This window comes from Corvus cornix, chromosome 2, assembly GCF_000738735.6.
Source record: "Corvus cornix cornix isolate S_Up_H32 chromosome 2, ASM73873v5, whole genome shotgun sequence".
NCBI classification, from domain to species: domain Eukaryota; kingdom Metazoa; phylum Chordata; class Aves; order Passeriformes; family Corvidae; genus Corvus; species Corvus cornix.
Window position 1 is genome coordinate 7,331,282 of NC_046333.1, and position 21,020 is coordinate 7,352,301.

The 21,020-nt window shown below is 40.1% G+C and overlaps 1 protein-coding gene across 5 annotated transcripts in view; it reads left to right on the forward strand.

The window, feature by feature from the left end:
- Positions 1–21,020, forward strand: part of DPP6 (dipeptidyl peptidase like 6) — a 540,400-nt gene that overhangs the window by 434,300 nt on the left and 85,080 nt on the right. For all 5 annotated transcript variants that reach the window (XM_039549156.1, XM_039549157.1, XM_039549155.1 and 2 more), the window contains exon 7: positions 8,348–8,429. In XM_039549156.1, the coding sequence (XP_039405090.1) occupies positions 8,348–8,429 (82 nt within the window). The remainder of the gene's footprint in view (positions 1–8,347; positions 8,430–21,020) is intronic.

Genomic DNA, 21,020 nt, shown 5'->3' on the forward strand with positions numbered 1-21,020 from the left:
CAATAGGACAGGAACAAGAAACACAGGTTTCCCTGGGGAGCTGTTTTCACTCCACTTCTGTGGGTCTGTGGAGGGTGAGCCTTGATCATTCGTTGCTGTGGCTGGGTGATAAGCTCTTTCAGCCCACTAAACTCTCAGTGCACTGCTGCTTGATTACACAGCACAGAGAATGTGCATCCTACAAAAAACAAACTTGTTTCATTTGTGGGCACCTGAAAATAAGTCAGTTTTGAGGACCCAAACCTGCACGATTATGGGCATTTCCTCATTGTTGTGGGATTTAATGAGTCCTGGGCTCAGTCACATAGTGAGGGCTATATAGGGACCTGTGCCAGCCACTGAGGGCTGTACAGTGCCCCACCTCTGAGAAATGCCATAGCAGTCCATGCCACAGCTCTCGTGCACCCTATCTGTGTCCTGGGGCTCCCTGTTAGCCTTTCTACTTGGTGCTGTGACCCCTCCACAGGTAGTCACTAACCAAATTTAGTAGTCTAAAAATGCCTTTATCCAAAAATGGGCATCCTGAACCCCTAAGGAGCTCAAAACATATGGGGAAGAAGGGTATGGGGATATTTTGGAAAGCAGGAGAGGACCTCTGGGTGGAGAATGGATGCTACAGCCAGAACTGTCCTTGTCACAGTAACCACTGAGAAAGTCTCTTTATGGCAAAGGTGATAAAATACCTGGCTGATAGCCCAGACTGTGTCACTCCAGCCATGATGCCTCTTCACCCCTTACCCCAACATTTACTGAATGTTCCACTAGAAATCTGAGGAGATAAGACAGGAATAGAAAAGGTTGCTTTCCCATGTCACACATGAGAAGGAGATAAGAGGAATGAAAGGGCCTTCCGTATGCAGACCACTGAAGGCAGATGTTGTACCCCCTTTCAAATGCAAGCATTCCCTCTTGTGTGGGTACTTCAACTTTATACATCTCTGTTACGGGGCAGAAGTGCAGAGCTAGAGGTCCTTTGAATAAGGAGAGTATTTTGCCACCTGCTTTTAAGCTGTACCTGAAACCAGGCCAGCTGTGGTGGTGTTTAAAAATCATCATATCACTATTGATGAAAAATGGAAATAATGGCACAACTAAGTATATGCCTTGTTAATTTTAACTGATGATGACACAGTCTGTGTGGGGAGGGGCTGTTTAGAAGAGTGTTCCAATACTCCTGAGAGCCTCCACACAAACCTCCAGGATCTCCTTACCCTGTTGACATGAGAAGAAATAAGATTTGCTCAAAGACTTAGTTTTCAAAAAGAAAACTGAGAATACTGAGTCATTCTGGTTTGGTTTGAAACCAATTAACACAGACTCTTAAATTATTTTAGAGCACAAGCCCAAGAATCAATCTCTTGCCCAATTAGGAGTGTGACCTAACAGCCGGTGAAGTCTTACTGTAACAAGGCACTTCTGCTGTCTCTGGTGGTAGGAGATCATTTCTGTGTCTCATTTTATGTGCTAATAATCCCATATTGCTCTCTGCGGGCATCACATCATGCTGCCATATTTTTATTAGTGTTTGAAAGTCAGACAAGGTCAGCTGGATGGAAAATGCTCAGGTTTCATCACAAACATCCTTTCCTGTAGATTGGCAGAATTGCTCAGAAGAACCACATTCAACCCAGGCTCATCCAGGACACCTTCCCAGTTCATTCTTAAACATCTCAGTGCTTATCAAGTTCTTTCTCTTCAACCTGTATTTTTTTCCCCATTTTGAACAGCTGATTTTTGGCTAGCTGCAATTCTGACTAGCCTTTTTTATAGCATTCAAATATTTAGATTTTCATTTTTTTCATGTTTCTGTTGTAGATAAGTACTCGTGAAACCCTGATAAATCCAGTGCCTTACCTCGTGCCTTGCATAGCACTGAGGTCAGAGCTGGGTGAGAAAGCCCTACAGAGTAAAAGAAAATTACATGAGTAAGAGAAAATTGCTTTTAAGTGGTTGAGTTTATCACCTGAGTGCTATCGCCTCTCATTGTCTCTTTAGGAGACAAAATATGACTCCAGGAACAAACATTCCTTTTAAAAATACTATAAAAATTCACTCTGTCTTCTCTGATTTAGAAGGGTCACATGAGAAACATGATAATGTCATCTTCTTAAAAGTAATGTTGCCAGTGTCCAAGGTCCATGTCCACTGTTTGCTTACTCTGGGAAATGCAGAGGTTTTGATCAAGGCTTTGCAGTCCTCCAGCCTGCATCACTGCAACCCAGAGCTCTGTACCAGTCTCTGATGCACTTTTAAATCAGTTCTTTTAGACTGGAAAGGCAGCTCTGTGCCATCATTTTACACCAATACCAGTGGAAGCTGGTGGCTCCTTTTCTGACAAGTGATTGTGTTTTGTGCCTTTGTCCATGGCAGGTGGGCTGGAATGAGATGATCTTTGAAGTCCCCTCCAACCCAAACCGTTCTATGAATCTATGATTTCAAGGTGGTGTTAGTAAAGTGCAAGGTTTTGCAGGTTCAGTAGCAAATATTAAATTGATGGGGGGTTACAGACACAGGCAGACCCCTGAGCTCATATTGTTGGCCTGAATCCAAAAGAATTGCCAAATTAGAGACAAATGTTTTAGATTCCCTTGCTTTTTAGCTTTTATACTCTAAATTCATGAAATTCGTCCATCTTGGAAAAAACGGTTGGTGAGTGCTGATGTTTCTAAGAGCAGCTGAATCAATTGATGTGCATCTGCAGTTGAAATTAGTAAGTTCAAATTGCTTTCATCACCTCCTTCTACTTTTGTTCATTGAAAAGTGCTGCAAGGAAAATATGTGTATGTGTGAGTGTGTGAATTAAATATTTAATAGTGGATGAGCCTAGATGAATGGAAGAGCCTTTCCCATCTAATTAAGCACTTTTATTAGAATTCCAGGAGGGTTCTTTTTGTTGCATCTTCTAACAGTCTGATTTCTTGATTATCTGTTCTGGCAAGTCCTTATTCCCATTTGTATGATACTTTATTCTGTCTCACTGTGAGTCTCAGCAGGGCTCTGTATCTCCTGGAGAGAAATTTTCTTAATGGCACCTGTCTTCTCTTCTCCTTGGTGAATTTTGAAGTAAACAAGTCATTTAATTGTGTCAAGTCATTAAAAACAACTCATTAAAATTGTGTGTTTGCTGCTCAAGGAATTGCATTCCTGCCTCTTAGAAATCTTTCACTCTTCCTCCATGTCCTTATCTGTGGTTCTTTGTACATTCATTAATTAACCTATATGTTTTACACGCTTTTATTTGGTTTTTACACGCTTTTATTTGGTTTTGCAAATTTTTTCTGTTTGCTTTTTTTTCCTCATCATGCATCAAGAACTCTTAAATATTAAGAAGTTTCCAGTTCTTTATTGCCCTTCCAGATCTATTCTCTATTTTTTTTTCTATTTTCTTTCCCTCTTTCTAAGGAAGAAGAAATCTGTCTTAGCTGCTGTCCGATTTTATGTTATTAGAAGTAGATGTGAGGACATTGAGTTCTGGTGCTGAGACAGATAGTTTAAATAGATAGATAGATAGATAACCATAAAAAATGCTAAAGTACGGTGAGCTGATGTCCTTAGGACTGTTGTCTTCCAAAATATTCAGTGCTGGCTTGATGCAGATAACAAGAGGAGATATTTCTGCCTTCACCACATGTTTTTGTAGCTGTCTTTATTTCTTCAACTTTTATGTATTACTGACATCTTAACATACTAATTATATAGTATATGTTTTCCAAAATTATGACATAGTGAAGTAAGGAGGTTCAAATTTTTCCCCATTAAAGCATATATACATAGTTTATATTATTTCCTTAGAGGATGGACATATAGAGCAGCCCTTGGTGCAAATTGTTGCATTTTTGTTCACGGTGGCAGCATATTCAGAGAATTTCCATACCAATCCTGTCGTTCTGTATTTGAAATTAAAATTAAGTTATGAAAACAGACCTTAGGACAACAGCGAATACCATACCCCAAAATTTGACTGCTTTTATCAGGTTCAGACTTTTTAAGTCTGGCATTGTGAAATATTCTTCTTGAAGTAAAGGGAGCCAGTCCCTCAATTACAGTGGAAAATTTCTGGGTATTTTTTAGTTGCTTTTGAAGAACTTTATATAGAAAAGTTAGTCATGTTTATGTTCAGAAGGAGAACCAGTGCCACGAAGTCTCTGAGGGAAATTTTCCTTCTTTAGGAGAAAATGTCAGAAGAGGGAACACACAGATATAAAAATTTCAGCAAAAACCAGTAAAAACTCTTTCAAACAAGTTCCTCATTAATCACAGTAACTTTTAAAGTCAAATGCAGGTAACACATGATTGATTAGTTTGTTTTATTCTACATACTTGTTCTGAGCTCAGTTGCAAGCAAAGATGATTTGGCAGTCAGCACTCTGCTTGCACTTGGGAACTTCCCTTGTTTGGAAATTTTGAGGGAAGACTTTTTGGCAAAAAACTTCACTTAAACGAGCAAATTTCTCAGTTTATTCTTCAGTAATGTTTTTTGAACGTGATGCTGAAGTCACGCCTGTGTCTGGAGCAATTTAACAGCCTCTGGTCCAGACAATGTCATTTTAATGTGGAAGAGTTTATGTAGCACCTGCTCCATCTTCTGTCTGGCCTAAAAGGTATTATTCCTTTCTTTCCCAGGCTATAAGATCAATCATTTTAAAAGATGAAAGAAATAATGGCAACACTTTAGTAAGGCCTTACCATTTCTTTGGCTGGCAATTAAGATTAAGGTTCTTTTTTGTGAGAAAATAGTGAAAATATTGTGAGGATGCCGTGAAGTTGGTTCTTCATCCAAACCAGGAGCCAGAGATGTACAGACTGCCTTCGGAATTGCCCATTTCCAAGCCAGCATCCTGCACAAATGAGCTCACAAGGGACAGGCTCAAATCCAAACAAGCCCTAATTATGAGGGTCTGTGAGGAGCACTGGCTCTTTGGAGAGGCTGAGATGACCCATAATATTGATTGATTCAGGAAAAAAAGTACAGAGGAATTTTAAGCAGGTTGTTTAGGAGGAGATGGAAGGGTGTAGCTATGGAGGACTGCAGCTTAACAGGAGTCACGTGCTTCCCAGAAGGAGCTGACTGGCATGAGATCCCATTTATGCAACTGTAAAATGGATGAGTGCTCCTGGAACACAGGTGTGCATTTGGTCTGACTCCCCTGCAGAAATTTAACAAAGGAGAGATAAAGGTCCAGAATAGCACAAGATAATTGAAAATGTGTTTGATAAATACTCTCCAAAACAGTTTTTCAGTTTGAGGATCACTAAGAGCTTTCTCCAAGAGAGCATCGGAGAATTGTGGCCATTCTGCCTGGATGTGTAGACAACTCTCCCTCCTCCTTCTCTCTCTAGGTGATATAATAGCCCAGAGAAATTAACTTACAGTTTGTTAGGGTATAATTTGCCCAGAGAATACCCTATCCCTGGAAGTGTTCAAGGCCAGGCTGGATGGGGCTTGGAGCAACCTGGTCTAATGGGAAGCATCCCTGCCCATGGCAGGGGGCTTGGAATGAGATGATCTTTAAGGTCCTTTCCAACCCAAAGCAATCTGTGAATCTCTGATAATGGGTTTTTAAAGCGGTTGCTTGGGGCTTCCGGGTCAGGAGTCCATGCATATTCCAGCATGGACCATGCACCCAGTGTAGCCCAGTTAAGTGTGTGAGAATCTGATCTTTCACAGTGAGGTCCACAAGTGAGTGGACTCCATTCATGGAGCCACCTTTGGGCTTACTGACAGCCCAGTTTCCCCTGGCCACTTCTGGCACAGCCCATCTCCAGGTAGCTCCTGCAGTTTCTCTGAAGCCTGAGAGATCAGGCTTGGCAAGGAGGGATGTCTTCTCAACCCCCTTGCATGTGGTACTGAAGTTTGCTGCAAGTGGGTGAAGGAGTGTGGCTACTTCAGGGAAGAAGATTCTCTTCAAAAGAAGCCAGAATATACCAAGATGAATATGTCCATCTCTTGGGACCATTTGTGGGAGGAGGCTAGGATCTTAGTCTGCTTTTGTAGCCTGTGGTAGAAGGGAATAGCTCGCAGCATGAGGATGGATTTTGCTACAAGATTTTGCTACAAAAGAAGTTTCCCAGCCATACCAAACAGCTTGAAGAAGAACTCAGGAGATGCAATTCTGTTTTTCCTTGGCCATACCCAAGACTGAGAAGATGACTTTGCTTTTTTTTTTATCTGCAGCACAACTCTTTACTTTTCCTTCTGCCTTATCATCTACCAAAGCTGGTTTATGCAGCATTTCTCATTGCATTAGTTTTCCTCTCCTGACAGATGATGCAGTGAGCAGAACTGACAGGACTTGTCTGAGCTCTGGTGTGAATGATTTGCTGTAATTGGCATGTCTGTCCCTTAGCTCCACCTGTATTATCTGAAGCATTACAGCTTTAAATTCTTACAGTTTGTATAATCTCTTTATTTATGTATGGTATTTCCCCCTTTATTCGTAATTTCTTGCTCTTCTTCTCACCATGGGTAAAATAACCCAAGAACTAGATAGTTCATTTGACAAACAGTGAAGTGCTATTTTTTTTTTCCCAAAAGGGTTTTTGATTTGATTCACTGATTTTCTCTTTTCCTTCTACTCTCAGAGGTTGCTCTCTGTTAAGATAATCAGGATAGCTAACCAGAGAGACTGATTCCTAACAGACATAGCTGACTGGAAACTTAAGGAACTAATGCACACAAGCTTGAAAAGATCCAGAACAAGTTGTAGGGCTCACCTTTTTCAGGAAAGGGAATTTTGTGGCTGCTCTCAGAATGAGCATTATGTGTTCTCTTATCCATACCTTTGTCATAACAAAAAAGACTTCAGGCTGCTCACAAAGACACCTTCTGGGTAAAAAACATAAGAAAAGATATGATTTTGCTCTACAAGCAGCAGCTGTGGATGACATTTTGCATGTAGAAACAAAAGCTATCTGGGCATCTTATGATACACTCAGACTTGCAGTGTCAGGGCATCAACAACCCACTTTGCCCCTCCACATTCTCAGTTCATCCCATCTCCATCAAACCTGTCAGCTTTACTGGGAGGGTTCCACCTGCAGGACTAATGGAAGGGGGAACCTGTGGCCATCGGGGTCCTCACCTTGGGTCTGCCCTGATTCTGGCTGGCCTTTGAACAGTTCACAGGAAATTAGAGTTTTTTCACAGTGGGAAGATTGCACAAAATCAATTCTGAACATTCCTCTTGCTGCTGTGCTTGTCCTTGTTGCAACAGCACCAGCACAGAGGGAATGAGCAGCCCAGGGACTTTCTGCCTGACAGTGCAGAGCTGGACTGTGACTCTGGTTACAGTCTGGTACTGCACCAGGCCCAAAACAGGCAATAAAGAGAATTCACTTAGTGTCTAATTATTGCATTCAGTTTTGTTCTGTTTTGAAAACATGGTCTGGAAAACCCTGTGCAAGGAGGCCTTTTGCTTAAAGGCCAGGCAGGATTTGGCTCTTTTCTCTGGTTTTCGGTGATGTTGACCTCAAATTGCCTTGTTGTTCCTGTCTGTAGACCGGTGATGATAATACCCTTACTTTTTCAAGCAGTTTGAGATCTTCTAATGAGGTATATTTTATACAGGCTTTATTAGAGTTCTTGTTTGTAGGATATTACGATACACAGGGTTGTTGCAATGTGACTTCAGAATATGTAATGTAATTATTTGTGCTGAGTATAAATACAGTTAAGGCAATGCTATCTGTGCTGGGATAAAATGACATTATGCTGCTTTGACATTTACCAAAAAAGCCTCCTTTTTCTATATTGCATTTGCTGTGTGTCACTTGTGTTCTGCTACAACGTGACGGTAATGGATGAGAGAACAAGAAAAGCGTTTTGATTTTATTTTCTAAAAAATTTATATTTTGTATTAATAGGAGCTTTTCTCTTTGAAGCCAGGCTTCATATCAGTTGTCATATGGTTGCTAATCTTTTCTGCCATCATGTTCAAAAGAAAATTATGAGGCAAAAAAGACATTAGGTAAAGAAGACGAAATTATATTTTTCTTGTGGCAGTAGGATTCAAAGATATAATTATTGCTTATCCTTTGTGGACATCATCAGGTTGATAAATACAGTTAGATTGTTTGCCATCCCTGAACTAATTCTTAAGGCTTAGGCAAGTCAGCAGTGGAACTAATATGTTCAGCTTCTTATTAATAAGAAACAGAAATTGTCGCTTAAATGCTTGATCTTACCAACACTTGCTAGGGGTATAGTGTCTACCTTACTCTTAAAAAAGTCTAGTGAAATCTGGCTGAAAGGCATCTTACAAGTTCGTGGTGTATTCCCAAAGCAGGTGTGCAGCAGCTTAAACAAGGACATTCCTGAAACTGAAATCTTACTCTTCTCTTTTCGCAGGGATCCCCAGAATTTGTATCCCCCTGAGGTCAGCAATGCAAAGCTTCAGTATGCTGGTTGGGGTCCAAAAGGGCAACAGCTGGTAAGAGAAAAAAAAAAGTGTGCCAATGCATTTAGAGACCATACTGCTATTGCTTGGAAGTAAAGAAACAATAATTCCTTTTTGAATAGTTCCTTGAAACCTGTGTGGTGGCTTCTAGCATTTATTTGTGATTGTTCTATCATGTAATTTATAAAATTATTATAAAGATTATAAAATATGTCATGTATTTATAAAATTCCCAAATAGATCCATTCACTTCAAAGTAATCGTGTCTAAAAATGCAGAGAAAGAACACTTCATGAAAGCTTTTTGAGAGGATGCACCTGCTTCTCCCGATGCTGGACACAGGACAGATTATAGAGATAATAGACAGTTTGATTTATTTAGCATCTCATTGCTTCACAAGGGCATCTTCAGACTTGCAAACTTGGCAGTGGGGATATGTTAATATTAGCAGCCCAGTTTGGAGAATGCATCTCTCTAGAACAGAGATGCCCTGAATTTGCCCTGTGGTTGTTTGCAAAATAGACAGAATTAGAAGTGGATCCTGGAAAGTTTTCAGAGCTGCTTAAAAAAAACCAACCACACCACTTGTCAGGGATTCATTGTATTTCATGGAGCTATTCATACTGCAACAATCTTAAAATCTCCAGTATTTTACCCCTCAGCCACTGCCATCCTGGATGTGCCCATTTTTTCAGTTTTTTCAGAGCATGTATTTCCTGGCCAGATCCCCTGGCTTCATTTCCTGGTGCAAATCCAATATTAAATTTTTTCCATATTCCAAACACTCTCTTTCTGCCATAACAAAAAATGAAAAAGTGGCAACATCTTTTTTGATATGGAAGGTTTATACCGAGAAATGAGCTTTGAAAGCTCATTAAAGGAGAAAATCTGGCATTTGTCTCCTGTTCCCAGCCCTCTCTTGGGGACTGTTTGTCTGTGTCCTTAACTAGATTGTTTTAAATTCTGTGATTTAAAAAACAGCTGTAGGAGTCATTATAATTGCAAGTCTGAAAATCGGGTTGGAGAAAACATAACAGATACAGGAACAGGAAAGTCTTTCCTCTGCTCCATCAGGAAAATTGTGTTTCAGAATCATTGACCTCAAATCTGATCAGAGAGAAGGTGCAGCAGCCTTTACCTCCATGCAACATGTCCTCTGAGGAGCTCTTTGCTCTCATTGCACGCAGATGGAAGGGACCTTACACATCACATTGTTCCAATCCCCCCACCATGTGTAGGGAATACCTTTAGGACAGCAAACAAAGCCAAACATTTTTTCCTTCACTGCTCACTAGCTCTATTTTAAGTCTGACAAACTGAGTTTCACAATGTGTAACAAAAACTACATCTGCTAATTAGAAGCTACTATTGAGTGGCATTAGTCACGTTTTCCACCACACAAGTGAATCTTCCTTCCTTTAGCAGAGTTTTTCTGTGAACTTTTGTGCCCTCAGCACCTGTAATCACAGCTTTTTGCTGACTCACACCCATGCCCATTTTACCAAGCTGAAGGGCTGCACCTAATTTCCACCTTGGAAAGAAGAACTAATGAGATCTTATACCAAAGCCAAGATGACCAATTTACTGCCTCCATGGCCTTCTCTACCAAAGTAAAATAACCACACAGAAAGGAAAAATGTTCATATCAAAATAGATAAATTGTATCTCCAACAGGACAGTATATACAGTCCAAGAGAAGAAAACTCTTCTTTACTCCCAACTTTATCATTTAATGCCAAGGTAGCTGATACCAATTTCCACCATATTTCATTAAGAAATTTTCAGTGAAAACTCAAAGCCCTAAGAATTCTGTTCAAGTTCCTACTGTGGGGTACATGCTATATATATATATATGTGGTTGTTGAATTCTGTATGAATCTTGGAAATAACTTGCTACAGCAAATTTGTTCTGCATGCTTATTTTTTCTTTTTTCTTTTTCTTTTTTCTTTTTTACTTCCAAATATGTAAAATTATTGGCCTGTAATTGAGCTCTATTCCCTTTTCTTGCATTTGGAATCAGGTTAGGTGAGGAGCAACTCACTGGTAGTTTAAGCGTTATTTTTTCATACTTCTAATATATGTGCCTTTTTGCCCTTTTCCTTGCCAGTCATTTACCTTGAAATAAAATTATAGCTGTAGTTTATAAAATAAACATGCTTTTACATACATCAGTATAATCTTTTTATATCTAATAATCAGCAGAGAATTGCCAGAGAAAAAAGAGAAGCTTTTAAAATAAGAAAAAAACCCTACAAGCATTATAAATGAGATCTGGAAATACACCATGTTCACTGTTCTGTATTTCAGGACTAATTGGGTTACTCAGAATATAATTGCCAGCGAAATTCGTGTCACCTTCTGTGGAGATGCAAAGACAGAGAAAAATTAAAGTCTATTAAAATTTGATAGTGGGAATGTGTTTGCTAAATGTACACTGAGTTGTGTTGCAGGAGAAGGAGGAAAAATATGCTGAGTGGGAGGGAAAGGAGTAACTGGGAAGTGCATGTCAGCTGCCCTGGTTCCAGGAGGTTCCTGAGTGTGTTTGAGGAGGGTCCTACGGCAGCAATTAGGAACCCGAGTGTGTCAGGCCTGGTGCTGCATGCAGCAGCAGCCCTCTGGGCACAGGCTCAATCCAATTTTATGCTGCATCTCCCAGGAAAGGTGGGAGTGAAGAGCAAGTGGGTTTTGCATCACCTTGAAGATACCCCAATTTTCAGGAAATAGAAAAGCTTTCCCCTTGAAATCTCCTGGTTTGTTCTTTTTTGGCAACACAAAGGAGAGGCAGGGCAGGAGAGTAAGAGGGCTTGGTTCCAAAATTTTTATTCTCTTTGTAGCTTCTATTTCATCCTTCCTAGGGGAACTTTTGGGTTGCTGTGCCTGACCTCTTTCTCTCTTGCATGTCTAATCATTCAAAAAAACCCCCAAATCTGAAATAGAAGGAGCCTGAATGATCTTCATTCTCCGTGATTAAAAATATAGTGGAATATTCCCAGGAGCAATTTTCTATTTATCTTGCTTTATTTTGTCCTTTCTCATTAAATTATATGCCAATTTTGGGGTGATTAAGTCCTCAGAGCATGGTTCTTCACTTCTTACTGGCCTGCAGAATGCCACACATGCCAACTGAGCTGTTTAAATAACGGCAGATACTGGATCTGAGAAAATCAGAATGCAAAAAAGCTCTCACTTCTGGCACCTCAGAAAAATGCTTCAGCTTTTCTCTAATCTCAGCCAAAGTCTTGACAAATAAAGTCTCACAAAGCTGTTGGAAGAATGGGGCCCTCACCAGTGTGAGCTCCAGAGTCATTAGAAAGAGAGCCACTAATTTCAATGCAAGAGGGAACACATTCCCTAAATCTGGCTGTTAATGAAGGGCTCATTCCTCTCATTTGTCCTACAGCATGAGTCATCATTTATGCTTTTATAGAATAAGTGAAAAACACTGTTAACTTGGAATAGCTGTGTGATATATTCACTATTTGTGGGTGTAAATGACTATGCAAAATGCCTATGGGAAAAATCCATCCTTTCCATGGTGCACCTGACAGCCCAAAGTCACACTTAGTGTTCAGTTTCATCAGCCCACTGGCCTTCAGCATGGTGCTTGGTGTTTTTTTAGTGAACAGACTGTATTATCCCAGTTTGTGCGATACTTTCCAGCAATATGAGGCTGTGGGTGGCATAACAGGACTGCAAAAAAGTGTTATTCTGTACCTTTGTCCTGTTCTGGGTGTGCTTATCTACACAAGAATCTTCACTCCTTGGATTTCTTCTCTTATTCTGATCATGCCATCTATGACTCAACAGCTACCCACTTCTGATTTTGCCACAAAAAAATGAAAACCTTCTGTTAATTGATCTTATTGGAATATTTTACCAGTTTCATCATGTTCCATCTCATGTTCCAAGGCTCTGCCCACATCCCGAGAGCTCACGTAATGTTCCCGTGATACATTTGCCCCAACAGCATCTAAGAAAAGGTTAATAGTGCCTCTGGTCCTGAACTCAGCTTCATAAAACTTGTGTGGCTGACAGGCCTGGACCTGTCTATTTATCAAGAAAAGTAAGTGCAGTGTGAAGAGGTTTCCTTTGTTGTTTTGCTTGGCAGCACAGCCGAAGTCAGGGAGCGCTTCAGGAGTAAGAGGCTGTCCAGTGCATGTCTGTAGCTGAGGTGCTCAAGGAATCCAATAAACCCAAAGCTTTCAGGAGGTTTTTATTTAAGTTATCCCAAAATGTGCACATCCAGGTTCAAAGTATTTGCATTAAGCACCAGCTGGGAATATCCATGGGCCTTACTGCCAAAAGGAAGGAGGAGGCGGGAGGCCTGCTCTAATAAAATGCAGTGAATATTTGTCTGCGTTGACAGCACTAAATACAGTTCACAGGAGCTGTTAAACTCCAATTTCAAAAGCAGAAGCACTTCTGCTGTGCTGATATTTTCTTTTTTTTTCAAAATCAGAATCTGTAACCGTCCTGACAGATATTAATGGTAATGGTGACACTTCAGATGCTGGGGGAAGCAGTTTTGCACAACTTTAGAGGCAGCAGTTATAATTCTAAAAAATACCTCTCATAGATCATAGTATTTATTCTTCTACAAAGAGAAACATTTTTTTAAGGTTCTCCTGACCAGTCAGTCTTTTACTGTTTACACAGTTTTTTTAAGTACCTAAAACATACAGAAAGAGAGTTGGGGTTGCTGGAAGTTTTGTGTGCCCTTGCACTTACTGCAGCCCCACAGAAGGGTCAAAACACATTTTTCCTGCATTCATAGGCAATTAGCCTTTTTCAGTGTCACCTCTTTTTGGAGCAGGAGCTATCTCTTATTCTTGTAGACTACAATCAAGTTTATAATTGGTTCTAAGGTAACAGAAGTTAAGTTTCACAGCAGGTGCAGAAGATGCAGTAAGAAATCTCTACTTCAGGGAAATGAAAATGCCAGGGAAAAAAAAGGAGTGATTCTTTCAGCCTCTACCATGTTAGGGGTTTTCAGGCGCCTTCAAACAGTGAATGCTGATGCTGGCAAACAGCTTATTGTCATAAATATTGCTGTTTTAAAAAGTGCAATACGATTAAGAGAAACATCAGGTTTTCTTGATATTTAAAACATTTGAATGATAGATCCTGCTGCACATGACCAGAAGCTATCCATCTCCCTTATCTTTTTTTTTTTCCTAATGCTGTAGTACAATGTTTTGCCAAGTAGGATATCTAGATGCACAAAAAAAGCTGGTTAAGTGATGACACCTGGAACTAAACTGGAGTGACTCCTCTAATTAGAAGTTTTTTCCTTGCCTGAATTTGTGCCTGTCATGCCAGCTTAGTTCCAGGCAGAAGGGCTGCACAGATATCAAGGGAAGGGGACCATTTTCACAGGAGGCACTGAATTATCTGCTGTTGTTCCTATTCCAGCTGGGCTTTTGAACTGCTGTGGGTATAATTGCTATAGGTCTATTTGTCTCTACCATTCTTTCATAGATTTTTGCATCATTATTTTCAAGCTGCTGTTCCCTCACCTTTTCTTTTTGCAATGACATCTGAATCAATATTTAGCTGTGGTCTGCTGTATGTAATTATTCTGGCTTGCTTATCTTGCTAGTTGCAAGAAAAAAAACTTCTGCCCTGTCTCCCTCTCCACCCCCATCCCCAAAGTCTATGTAAGCTCTATTTAAGCATAGTGAGGGATATTCAGGCAGATTTTTAAATGGTCCCTGCATTCTGGAAATGCAAGACTTTCAGCATAATAATGTGCCAACCTCATCCCCTTCTCCAGTGTCAGAATATGAAATTTTTTAGGGAGATGTCAGTAAGATGTAATACACATACACTGAGCACCTGGACAGGTTGCTCCTTTCCCCTCTCCCCTTGCTTTATTCAAATAATTCCACTGGAAAAGTGTTGTGTTTAGGTTTTGTTTTGTTTCTTGGTTTGTTTTTTTTTCCTTTGATACTCTCTTTGGTTACAGTGGCAGCAGTGTCCTACTTTTAACCTTGCACATCCTTGTCATTCCTTTGTTACCCTTGGGCTTGGTGTTGGGTCCTCATTCCCCAAAGGGAGGCTTTGGCACAGTCAGTGTTATTTTCTTTGCTGAGAAATGGTCACATCCCTTCCCCTCCCAGCATCCTTGGTACTGCATCTTCATCAGTGGCAAAAGAGCAAGATATTTAAGATAATTGAAGGTGCTGCAACAAATGTTACTGAAAGAAGATGTAGGTGATTTTATTTAAAATAAGATGTTGCTCTTTCTGTGGACATGAAGGATTTCAGAGGACAAAATGGAATTGATTATTTGCCATAGAAGTTTCACCAATAAATCAGAAAGTAGCTGTCCTTACACCCAAATATGAGGCATAGGATGATGTATGTATTTCTGCTGGGGCTGAGACACTCCCACAGGCTTCCTCTGTGATTTCTTATATGTCACTTTGTTCTCTGGTGAAGTTGCAGCAATGGATTCCTACCTTTAAATGGACTTACAGAATTGATGCATTAAATGTTGCAGACATTCACAGTCTGCATTAAGGAAACTGAGTTTGTACTTATAAGAAATGCATATATCCATGGATTTACTAGCTTAGAGGAGCTCACCATCTTGTTCCTCTACAAGGAAAGTACTGAATTCTCTTCCTTTTTATGTTACTGCATTTCCTCACCTGCTGCTGTACAAGATTCCTAGCAGTAAAACACTCCAGCATTGGGTCAGTTCCACTGAAAGTAACTCCCTCCTATTACAGAAATTTCTTGAATTTCAGTTGAGATTTATGGATATCAAACAACTCTTTTTTGTTAAGAGCAGTTTTCGTTTCAGAGATCTAACTGCCAAAAGTGTCTTCTTGGCTGTGCATAAGGGTTCCTGGCATCTTACAAATCAGTGGTTGGTGGGTGATGGCCATTGAAATACATGCCTATGAAAAGCGTTGTTCTTGAAAAGTGCCATGAAAATAGTTACCTTTCACTTTAGATAGCAGCAGTCACTGCTGAGAGTGAGGTGAAGTGGCAGCCATTGGGATGCCACAAGCGGGACTGAGCAGTGCCACCCAAAGGACCGTGGAGTGTCCCACCTTGGCTTGTGGTGCTCCTTCCCCAGAAACTGCCATTTACCAGACAGATGAGGAAACTTCATGAAAAATTCTGTTAGGTCTCCTCCTCCCCTGCTGGAATAGGTGTTGAGTGTTTCTACAACCAAGCTTCTAATTAAAGAGGAATATTGGAGTGACCAGCTCACTGTCCAAGGTCGGATGTGCACCTGGAGGAATCCTTAATCCCAATTGCCAGCTTCTTTATGCTGACACAAATAATCTCTCTGCTCTTCTTAGTCAGGTATTCTTTCTATAACACAATAAAGTATTTTAAATGGAACACTGTATCATCTCACATTAAATAATCTAATTTACAGTCATGCCCTACATAACCATCAGAGATATTAGGTTATAGAATACAAAATAATCCATCAAGCAGAACTTAAAAGCAGAATCAGAGTTCCATACTAAGTGGTACATTTACTATTACATTCTTTTATATAACAAGGCAGTTATAAATTAAAATAACCCCATTAGAATACAGGGCAATGAAATACAAGCAGACATGGTTCTTTCTCATTGTTGAGGTGAAAAAAACCCTCTTTGCTTCCCTGAAGAACAGAAAATAGGGCAGCACGTTTTTCTTCAAACATATATTTTTAAATCTCCAGATTTGTGATAATTGTTTATTTGGCTGTACTTTGGTACATTCTAGGTGTGATTAGAATCCGTGCATGTTGTGGTCTAACCTGCTCACAGAATACAAATGGAAATGTGCAGCATTTGTAATGATGCAATGTCAGAAACGTAAAGTAGCTCATAGAAAACTGAGAAGAATATTAATGCACAGAAGGACTTAAGCTGGGAGAATCAAGAGGGAAAATCTCTTCTGTACCCAGTTTAAAAGGAAAAATTTTGGGAATGTGTCTCCATTCCATAGAAATCTCTCATTACTTCTATAGTCCACTATGTGGGACTTTATCTCAAGTATTAGTTTTGACAATTTTGGATTGTCTAAAGACATTTAAACCCACAAGATCTTTATAACTCTACTGATTTCCTAAGAGACAATCCAAGCGGGATAGTTCCAAGCAAGTTTCTGAACAGACCAAATTCTGTTCTCCTGAATTCCAGGGCTTGATACTTTTTTGCCATATTTCCTCATGTAATCCTGAGCTTCATCACCTCATGGTGTGTGCAGCATCAGCTGCTCCCAGAGTTCGCCTTGCCCTGCAATTTCTCCTGGTTTGAAACTGTGAGGTCCAGCAGAGCATCTCCCTTCATCAGCTCCTTCATCACCTGTGTCAGGACAAATGCCCTCCACAGACCTCCTGGGTTATCGTGCTCATGTTGTTGACCCTCCAGGAGTTAAGAGTTAAGGTGCCCCATGAGGATCAGGGTATTTGAATGTGAGGCTTCTTTCATTTATATGAAGAAGGGCTCATCTCCTTCTTCTTGACCAGCCAGTTGGTAACAGATGCTCCCACTGCTCCTTTTCTTCCTCCACCCATACCCACGCCCTACAAGGTGATCACCTCCCCCAGCACCAGAGAAAAGTCACCTCCAGACCTGGAGAGCCACATCCTCTCTCAGGAACCCTTAAGACACTGCTCTAGAGCTCTGGACACTGTTGACAGGTATAGGAAATGTTTCTTTATTTGAAGACATGAAGGAATGCTTTCCCATTCTCTCTGACATTTTAGTCACTTTGTTGATTCCTGCCACTCCCGCCGTATCCCCACTGCAAGAGTTGATCGCATGTGATGAAAGCAAAGTTAAGTTCTTAATGGTTATTTTACAAGATATATTGGCAGTTTCCAAGCTATGTGGCTAAAATCAGGAGATTTGCATGATTTACTAGTGGTGACTCTTCTACACTTCCTTTCCCAAACATGCAATCAACGCCACCAAGGGCAGCATATTTTTTGTTCGACTTTTGCAGTGATTCTGGTGGTTTCCCTTGCACAAACACTTGCATTTCTTGTCATTGCACAGATTTCCATGCAGCTAAGCTCTTACACCACTGGAATCACATGTGTTCAAGTCTTCCAACCCCAGTGAGAAGGCATCAATATTGTTTTTGACGTGTTCATGGATCAGCATGATTCTTACTTGCATCAATCTGCACTATTGTATTCTCTGGCTGCAGTAGTCCCCTGGGATTTTTAAGCTCTCTGTCCTGAAAGCTTCCCTGCAGAATTATTTTAAACAGGTGTAGTCCTCATTTTGGTGTAAACATTACCTTTGCCTATGTCTGAGCAAGGTAAATGTGAATTAAACTAAGATTTATCTCTTTGTGGCATACATTCAGAAACTGCTATTTCTTCTAAATCCCTGGTGTCTTAAGGAGTTAGCTTCTTACTTTGAATTAAAACAAAGATAAACCCTGATATAAAAACCTGAAACTATAGCCTTTTCTGTCAATTATTTATTAAGATGTGATTCTCTGCAATGTGCTGATTGTGTGGAAGAATTTCATTGTTTCATCACTGGTCTTAATAATGACATTTTCATTTTCTGAAGAAAAAAAAGTTGATTTAAAAATTCTTTATCTCACTCTTCCGTCATAATTGCTATCTGTCTCTTTTCTAAATTATGATCATGAACCAATTGATGGAGAGAATGAAAATATTTTGAAGGTTTTTATCTTGTATTTTTTTATCAGTGCTATCAAACTATATTTAAATGGCAACAAGAAAAGTCTAATTAAAATTGTAGATCTTAATATGTAAGCTCACTGGTGAAGAACAGTTTATGGTTTTATTACCCTTTTTGAAGAACTGATACAAGCTGGTGTAATCACATCGTATGCATTAGGAAAAACACTAATGACAGAATACATTAATGACAGCTATTTGAACATCAAAGTTTGCATTTTATGAGGCTCAAAAGAAGAAATTGGCAGAGGATTCATTAAATAATGCATAATCAATCAGCAACAAGCTTTAGAACTGATTTTGAGTTGATCACACATTTTTCTGCTGAAGTTGATGTAAGAGCAATAACTACAAAATGCCAAGACCTTTCCGGTACGATGCTCGTCACACTTCCTTGATATCACAAAATGAAAACACAATTATTGTATCTGCTTCAAGATGCTACATGGATGAGGACAGGCCCATGCTAATTGTGTGTGGTACAGACAGGTTTTAGCTTGAACAAACAGCAGGGAATCTCTCTCTCTGCAGCTTTTCATTTTCACAGTCCTCAGCTTCCAGGTTTCATCTGGCAGCGTGAAAATAAAACCAGCTTAAGAAGTGATGCCTCCAAAGTATTTGGATGGAATTAAAGAGCACTGGAAATGGTGGAGAGAAAGGAGAGGTCTCTCTGTATGTGCATACCAGGAAGGGTTTGATCATGATCAAATCTACTTGTGTCCGTGATCTGACATTTCCAAACCCCATTTACAAGCTGTGACTCTGTTACAGACCTCAGCCAGCTACTTAGCATATAAATAAAGACATAATACTTTTCCACTTCCTGAACATATTGGTAAGATAAATCTGTGTATTTTCCAGAGGCTTTCCGATCAATGTGATGAATAACATCATATAAATATGTAAATAGTTAATATAGAGTTCAGCACAAAACATTCCTGTTGTTGAAACCCAAAAGAAAATGAACAGGAGTCAGACTATTCTAAGGAAGTATCTTATGCTGAAAAGTTTTTAATAAAAGTCCTTGATTAAAGGGACTTTAAACCCCCCTTGTGGCATTATTGTGGTGGGTTGCCAAGCAAGCTGCCCTATCACTCCCTCTCCCCAATGGGCATGGGGGAGAAAATTCTGTGAAAATCTCATCAGTGGAGTTAAGGACAGAGGGATCACTCACTAGTTGCCATCAGGGCAAAACAGACTCAAGTTGGGGAAATCAATTTGATAATTTGCCATTAATTGTAACAGAATTGTGAGAGTGAGAAACAAAACAAAATCAAGCACAGCTTCCCTTCCTCCCCCTCTTCCTCCACTGACCATGGTGTCTGCAAGTCTGTTTCTCTCACATTTTCTCGCTCACATACAAAACCAGCATTTTTACCCTTTTATAAATACATTTTCACAGATGCACTAGCAGTGTCCCTGATGGGGGCTCAGCTTTGACCAGTGACAGGCCTGTCACTTTTCACAGACTTTTTTTTTCTTTTTTAACTGATTCTGCAAAATAAATACAAGCATTTCTGAGAGACGCAAAAAGTTTTAAGATTATTCTGTTTCCTTGTTAATTATTCAGAATATGCTCTCAGGTAAACTGGTTTTCTAGCAAAACAGCAGAAGAAGAAAAACTAAAAGAAAAGTTTAACATTAAAAACAAGAAACAATGAAGTACATTATGTTGGATGAGAATAGTATGTTTATTTGTAGTTCTATTTCCCCACTCACTGTGTCTTCCATTTTGTGACCAGTCTTTTTAAGCCTCAAAGGAAGCTTGAACTGATTTTGAATTTAAAACAGGGTTTTGTGGTTTAACCTCAGCCAGCAGCCAAGCCCCACACAGCTGCTCACTCCAGTGGGATCAGGGAGAGAACCAGAAGAGTAAAAGCCAGAGCACTTGTGGGTGGAGATAAAGACAGTTTAACAGGGAAAGGAAAAGCTGTGCACACAAGCAAAGCAAAACAGGGAATTAATTCACTGCTTCCCATGGCTGGGCAGGTGTTCAGCATCTCCAGGAGAGCAGAGCCCCATCACACATATCAGTGACTTGGGAAGACCATCAAGAATCACCAAGAAGCACCATCACTCAAAATGTTCCCCTCTTCCTCCTTCTTCCCCCCATTTTATATACTGATCATGGTGGCACCTGGTCTGGGATATCCCTTGGAGCAGTTTGGGTCTCCTGTCCTGGCTCCTCCCAACTTCCCAGGCACCCCCAGCCTCCTTGCCTGCACGGCAGCACCAAAAGCAGAAAAATCCTTGGCTTTGTGCAGCCCCTGCTCTGCAATAACAAAAATATCTCTGTATTATCAACCCTGTGCTCAGCACAAATCCAAAACACAGCCCTATACCAGACACTGGGAAGGAAATTAACTCTACCCCAGCCAAACCCAGCCCAGAGTGTCAAGGCAAGGCTTTGTGCCTCTCTGTTCATGAGGGCCAGCTCTTGTTGAGCAAACTCTCCATGTCAAAGGGCCAACCTTTCCATGTTATCTATTCTCTCACAGATAAATCCTGTGGGCTCACCCTGCAGTGTGGAAATGTGCATTTTAATGTGTAGGAAACATTTACACTTCCCAATGTGCTAATAATTTAAAGTAATGAGCACCCAGGCATTTACTTTATGCTAAATTTGAGTGACGCAGCTCATTTAGTTGACAAGTTATATGCTAGAAATTGTGGGATAAAGAGAACATAAACTTAGAATGCCACCCTACAGCTGGAAAATAAATAGGAGCAGTAAAAATGCAGATTAGTGCACATGAATCTATTTTCTTTTGGTCTATGGAGAAACAGGAATTTCACACACCTCTTTGGAAGGAAGGTGGGTTGAACAACTGTAAAAGGAGGTGTAGTATTCACCTACTCAAAATAGTTGGTCACTGTGACTTTTTAAGTCTTAAGGAGATTATTTTCATTATATTCCTGAAAAGATCCATAAATTAATCAATTTAAA